The sequence below is a fragment of the Tupaia chinensis genome, unplaced genomic scaffold (genome assembly GCF_000334495.1).
Source record: "Tupaia chinensis unplaced genomic scaffold, TupChi_1.0 Scaffold000248_1, whole genome shotgun sequence".
Lineage (NCBI taxonomy): Eukaryota > Metazoa > Chordata > Mammalia > Scandentia > Tupaiidae > Tupaia > Tupaia belangeri.
In genome coordinates, this window is record NW_006159726.1 from 1,177,879 (window position 1) to 1,185,261 (window position 7,383).

At 40.1% G+C, this 7,383-nt stretch overlaps 1 protein-coding gene across 1 annotated transcript in view; it reads left to right on the forward strand.

The window, feature by feature from the left end:
• EFHC2 (EF-hand domain containing 2) overlaps window positions 1–7,383 on the forward strand; it is a 228,030-nt gene that overhangs the window by 131,347 nt on the left and 89,300 nt on the right. Inside the window, exon 9 of the mRNA XM_006148862.1 lies at window positions 5,042–5,184. Within this exon, the coding sequence (XP_006148924.1) occupies window positions 5,042–5,184 (143 nt within the window). The remainder of the gene's footprint in view (window positions 1–5,041; window positions 5,185–7,383) is intronic.

A 7,383-nucleotide genomic window follows, 5' to 3' on the forward strand; every position in this document is an offset into this window, starting at 1 on the left:
TCGAATAGTGTGGCCTAGATGGACCTTACTGGGAGAGGAAATTTGTTCCAGGCAGAAGAAACAGTCCATGTAAAGGCCCTGGAGCAAGATGCTTGCTTAGGATGGGCAAGAACTATTCAGGAGGCCAACATGAATAGATGAATAAAGGGCCTAGTATGCAGAGATGAGATAAGGGAGTTAATGGGGGAATCAGATCACGTAGAGCCTTGTAGACAATTACAAGGGTTCTTCTAAATTTTTTACCAGAGGGCTCAGGTACTCACTGGGGGGAACAAAGAATGAGAGGGAAAGTGAGAACACTCCCCTTGTGGGGAATGGTCATGCTGCAATCCCTTTTCCTCCATCTCTCCCTCCTTTTGGGATTCTGGGCATGCACGCACATGGACCAGGAATGTTTCTCAACTCACTGGGTCTGGGATTTGAACTGCACAGTTGGCCATGTGGGATCCAGCCACCTTATCCACCATGCCATGGGCTGGCACAGGGCTCTTTTTCCAAAAGTTTCTTTCTTTCTTCCACGAGTCAGACAAACAGAGAAACAGTGAGGAAAACAGAGATAGCACCCCCAACAGGATCTAGACATTGAGATCCAGCCTCAGCCAGCCCCACATCATGGCCATATGTGCATCCAGCATACTCAAGAAGGTCTCTGGATCTGAACCCAGAACATTGTCATGTGTTCCGCCTCACAGAGCATCACATTTTTCTGCTGTACTGTCATCTAGCCCCTAAAAGGACTCTTTTGACTTTAATTAGTAAGGGGGACAACTGGGAGATTTAAGCAGAGAAATGACTTGGTCTCAATCACGTATTAAAAGAATCACTCCAGGGCAGTGTTGAGAGTAGGCTATAAATATAGGAGGACAATGGGAGAAGTAAAAACCAGCAAAGAACCTACTGCAACAGTGCAAGAGAAAAGTTATAGTGGCTTAGATCTTGATGAGTGTGTTAGATGTGATGATATTAAAAAATGGATTTTGGAAACATTTGGAGGCTAGAGTCATTGCAGTTTCTTGACAGATCAAATATGAGATGTGAAAGAAGCAAGGAGCTAAGGATGACCAAAGGTTTTCACCTGAGCAACTAGAAAGATGGTGTTACTATTCACTAGGATGGGAAAGATTATAGGTAAAGTTTTAGGACAATGGTAGTAAACACTTTTTGAAAAACCAGTCAATTGGAGGACATAAAAACAGTGAAAATAGTTAACGAGGATAAGATAGTGTGGAATGGGGCGGGAGAAGAGAAGAGTACAGAGAAAGATAGCAAGAGAACAAATAGAGAGGCATGACCTTAGTGGGACACAGATATGGCTTATTACCTGTTAATGATGACGTGTATAGTATTCTCAACTGGATTGGTCTGAGAAGTATTTCATATTGGGTAAAGTCTTTTTACAAGCAAAATGAGAAATAGTGATTGACTGTTTAAAAAAATAATTGGAATAATAATAATAATAATAATGACTGGGAAAAATAATGAAAAGCTATTGGATGATGAAATGAGGATTTTAATGTCTCTGTATTGACTGATATGCATGGTATTCCTTCTGGAAAAAGAAATGTAATACACTGTAAAGTTATATGTGATTCAATGTAATATAAACAAGATTATGATGATAATAATAATAATAATAATAAAAACAGTCAAGAGCCCAAGTCTTCTAGGGCTAAATTGGGTCTAATATTACAGTTGATGGAGGAGATGTGAATAGGTGGTCAGGTGGGAGGGTAGAGCATGGTGATAAAAAGAATGTTCAGAGAAGTTTGGTAATTAGGTTTTTAGTCAAGGAAATATCTGAAGACACTTGCGTTTCTCAAAATGTGCTTTGGAGAGACCACCTGATCAGAATCTCCTGGGATACTTATTAATAATGCGGGTTTCTGGAGATGCAAGCTAACTACTGTATCCATATCTCGGGAGGTGAGACTCTGGGTTCTGGATATTTAACAAGCTCCCAGGTGACTTTTATATGCAATGAACTTTGCAAACTGGTGTTCTAAAGATTTTATTGAGTAGATTATATTCCTGATTGATGCAATCTCCAGAACACTAGAAGTGAAAAAAAAATGGCATAAGGAACATGTAAAAAATCTACACTTAACATATCACTTGTAAATTCATGTAAGTCAAGAAGTTGAATTTATAGTAGTATTCATTTGCCCTGAGGATAGGCCTCATTTAGTTGTTGCAGTGATATTTCAGGCATCTGAAAAGTTATGGGTCTTTCATAAGAGGGGGCTACTGAATCTATTTGTTACTTATAAATCCAATATGTTGGGAGATGTTTGTCAAAGTATAGCTGCCCCTAGTGCTATGTGAGGTCCATCTGAAGCCTGGGAACTAGGCACTAAGAAAACAGAGCTGTGGTAAGCTGGCTGTTTTGTCTGGGCTGTCTGGGGACTAGCCTTCCAGACTGCTGCATTCAGTCTAGCATGAGGCCTAAAGCCGGGAACCTTAATGTTATGCCTTCTCAGACTAAGAAAAGAGTGGAGAAAAGCACTTTTTGCCTCTGCAGATCAGAAGTGCAGTTGTCCCCCTCCATATCTGTAGTTCTATATCCATGGATTCTGCCAACCACAAATGGAAAATATTCAGAAAAGAACTCTGATAAAAAATAAAAAATAACAATAAAAGATAATACAAATTTTAAAACAAGGCAATATAACAATTATTTAGTGTTTGGATCATATTAGGTGTAAGTAATCAAAGGATGATGTAAAATATATAGTAAGAGTTAGATAAGTTATATTCAAATGCTGTACCATTTTTTTTCTTTTTTTGTTTTTGGAGAGGTTTTTGCTATAGGGTGCGTGCGCTCGCCAGACAGACAGAGAGAGACAGAGAGACAGAAAGCGAGAAATCACCCCCCAGGGAGGATGGCCACGCCGCAATCCCTTCTCCTCCATTCTCCTTTCGGGATTCTTGGGCACGCATGCACACATGCCTGACGTGAGTTTAAGCCGCTGGGTCTGGGACTCGAACCACGGTTGACTACATGGGAGTCCAGTGACATTGCCATTATGCTAACTGCTGGTTCCCCATTTTTTTTGTAAGGAACTTGGGCATCTGGATTTTCGTGTCTATTGTGGGGAGGTGTCCTGGACCAATCTTCCTCAAATCCTGAGGGATGACTATACTTAATTTTTTTTATCATTATGAACACACAGGAAGAATTAATTTCAGCATGGGAGAGTATAAGAGAGGACCTCTCTGTTTAGAGTTATAATAGGGAAGTGATGAAGGACATGGTTTATTTTACTGTGTGCCTCCTTGAGGTAGTGACTCTAATTGTGAGAAAGCTCCCCAGGGGTTTGCTATTTGTTACACAGTTCAGCTTTCACTACCTAATATCATCGATAGGCATGCTACTGCTGACAGATCATAAATCACCTTCTTTGGTGAACAGGTAATCAACTTTGGAAACTTTCAATTCAAGAATTAGATCCCATCTTGGGAACCAGCAGTTAGTGTAATGGCTATGTTGCTGGACTCCCACCTAGTCGACCGCAGTTTGCGTCCCAGACCCGGTGGCTTAAAACTCACGCCGAGCACGTGTGCGTGTGTGCCCAAGATCCTGAGGGGAGAATGGAGGAGAAGGGATTGCAGAGTGGCCATCCCCCCTGGGGGGTGATTTCTCGCTTTCTGTCTCTCTCTCTGTCTGTCTGGCAAGCGCATGCGTCCTATAGCAAAAACCTCCAAAAAAAAAAAAAAAAAGAATTAGATCCCATCTTCAGCCTACTAGACTGTTCTAGTCATGTATATACTTCCGAGCGCAAATTCCAATCCATAGAGCTCTTTTTATTTTTTTGTTGGAGAGGTTTTTGCTATAGAGCGTGTGCGCTCACCAGAAAGACAGAGAGAGACAGAGACAGAAAGCAAGAAATCACCCCCCAGCGGAGATGGTCACACCGCCATCCCTTCTCCTCCACTCTTCTCCCGAGATCTTGGGCACGCACACACACATACGCCCGGTGTGAGTTTAAGCCACCGGGTCCAGGACTCAAACCGACTACATGGGAGTCCAGCGACATAGTCATTACGCTAACTGATGGTCCCCAATCCATAGAGCTCTTATAACAACTTTATACAAACATTTATTGAGTACTTTGAGTGTAAAGATGTTATATTAGGTAACAATAAGAGTCCTTGCCCTCAGAGAACAGACTTATAATGGCTACATATAACACTGGGAATAAAAGCTATAAGAAAAATCAGGTCTATAATACTTAGAACAGCATTTGAAAGGAAAACATTGGGGAGGAATGTTGGGGAGCTGGAGGAGTGACTCAGGGAGGAGAAGATGTTGGCTGGAGAAAAAGCGATAGGCATGAGATAGTTGAGATGAACAGGGAGGTGACCCTAGGTGCTTGCAGAGCACACTCAGGCAACAGGGTTAGGTGTTGTGCTCCTTTATGACATGATTTTGTGATTGCTGACCAGCCTTGCAATTAAAGAACAGCCAGTTCATGTGGCAGGTTTGAGCAGTGTGTTTATTATGACATCTGTTTTTGAGTGCATTTCCCCAATGTGTTGCCTAGGACATGTTAAGAATAAGAGGTATTTTAATATACTGAGAAAATCCCTATGCATTTAGATTTAGAACCTTAATAAGAAATGGTTGAATACTTTTACTTCAGAGAGTTTATGCTACTATACTTAAACCATAGCACACCTTTTGCAGGTTTTTTTTTTTTCCTCCTTTATTCATGATGGAGCATATGTGCATGATCATGAGGGAGAGAGAGATAGAAAGAGACAGAGAGACAGAGAAAGCACCCCTGAGGGCCTGGTTACACTATCTTTTTTCCCCTAATTTGCTGTCCTGTCAGGATCCTGAGTGTTCAGTATGTTGCCACAGAGCTGGGATTTGAACTTTAGTTGACCATGTGGGATCCAGCTTCCTCTGCATGGTTCTTAACCTCTGTGCTATGGGGCTGGCTCTTGCAGGCTTTTTTTTTTCTTTCTTTCTTTTTTAATATACATACTATGTGGAATATTACTTGTATAATACTGTAATCCTCATTTCTCTTCCATTTAGCTATGGCAACATAAGCAATATACTCCGATATTTCGCAAAACTAATCACTGACAAATGTGAGGATGTGGACAGAATGTTTGTTATTTCATATTATCTCAGTGATAATACAATTTCAGTGTTTGAACCTGTAGAGAGAAATTCAGGTAAGAGACATACCTCTCATACCATTTTTCCCCAGAACATTTCATTGTCTTTTCATTTTGCAAAGTAGGGAATATGATCTGATTTTATGGCCTAGATGATCTACAATAGTGACTCTTTTGTTTTGTTTTTAAACCTGTCGATATCTCTTAAAAAGCTCTATTAAGTGGGATCTCAACATATAAAATGATAAAAGAGGAACAAGTTTTGGTTAACTCAGGCTGGGGGACCCAGGATACCCCCTATTTGCCACTATCCTTTTTCACTCAAGGGCCTCTGAGGTACCGCTATGGAATCCAAGAGATTCAAAATTATGGTCTCATTGCCACCAGTCTCGTTCACAGCCAGCAAACCAAGAAGAAATTCAAATTCTTGATAGTTCTGTTCATCAAATTTTTGCTTGACCATAAGACAAGAATCCCAGATATACAGATTTAGTTTTCAGGATCCATATTTTTCTGATCCTTCTGTCTAGTCAGGCTATTGCCAAGATTTCAGTACTCAACCCCATAGAATACCTGTGCTAAATGAGCCTGATACCACAACCATTACTGAGGCAAGCCATCAAATTACTAAATTACGGAACCGTAGGGTTCTGTTCTTTGTCTCAACATATTTAAAACTTTTATTTGTGTTGAAGACACTCATTTAGGAAGAAAAACCAGTTATGTGTTCACTAAGCAGCTTTTTGAAAATGTTTTAAAAAGTCCCAATTTGTACTGTTTCCCAATTTTCATGGTGTGAATACCCCAACCATGGCCAATTTCAAGAAGCCAACAGTTTAACAACTGACTTGCCAAATCTCTGAAAATTGAACAACCAACTACTCTGAGCTAGTATGAACTACTTAGCACATCAATGAGTAATGAATAATTTGTCTAACTAAGTCAGGCTCCACAGTGATTTGAATAATGGATCAGATCTTAAAATACAAAATTGAATAGAGATGAATATAAGTCATGCTCTTAAAGGTAAAAAACAAAATCAACTTTATAAATCCAGAACGGGGAAGATATAAGCAAGCAAATTGCACCATGTGTAAAACTGAAAGGGTCATGCTGGTCAATATAAGCTGCTATTATAGTCATGATTAAGTACCTATTATTATCCTTACAAGAACTTTATGAAGTTTTGTGTTAGTTCAGGTTATCCAAGAAGCAAACACCAAGACAGAATGAAATATTCAAGAGATTTATAGGGGAAATGTTAGTGAGGGGAAATGTGGAAGGAGCAAGAGGCCAGGAGAGCCTTGGACTGAAGTGAGGGTCTGACTTCTGTGAAAGACAGAGGGTAGGAAGAAAGGGGGAGGTCTTACACTACAGTGAAACTCTAAGGAAGTTTTGGCAAGGCTGATGAGAGTTCTTGAGACAAAGTTACTTCTTGGAGGAGACTTTGTCTTGCAGGAATGGGACTGTCTTAGTATCCCTGACCTGTTGAGTCCTTATTTGAAGCAGCCTGTCGGAAGCATGACCTCAGCACACACCTGAGGATCAGAACAGAACAGCTGGGGCTTCCTTTGGTTATGTTCCCCACAGTAGACAATTTGAGAGAGGTACATGGCCCCTACAAATTTTATTCCTATTTTACCAGTGAAATCACAGAGGCTCAAAGAGATTAAATAACATCCAGATCTGTAGGAGTTATTTAATTCTAAATCTAAGCAAGTAAAAGAGCCAGGATTGAATTCAACTGTGTCTGGCTCCAAAGACTATGTCTTTCTACCACCTGTGATTTCTGAATGTGGTAGGAGTAGTGGGATGAATCTGACCACAGAAACTCATCTGGTCTCAGGCTGTATTCATAGGTCCGTAGGTCTCAGTTCAGTATCAGAAGATACTGAAGTCCTCTATTTAGCCCTGGTTGCTGCCTTCCAAGGGCTCAGAAAACAAATGATGCTCAGAAGAGAACCGACAAAGTGGTGAGAATTCTGGAAAGTAAGAAATATGAGGCATTACTAAAAGAAGAAAAGATATTTTATCTGTTTAAAACAAAAGCATGAGAGAGAGAGAGGGTGTTGAGGGGACTCCTATAGTTATCTTCAAATATTCAAATACCCAAGTAATTTCCTTTATAGAGGTTGGGCATTTTATACTTAATCCGCATTTCAGATTGAGTGTGAGAAATCATCTGGGATAGATAGGTAGAAATAAACATAAGTGAAGAACTTTCTACCTGAAAGTATTCAAATATGCTCTAAAAAT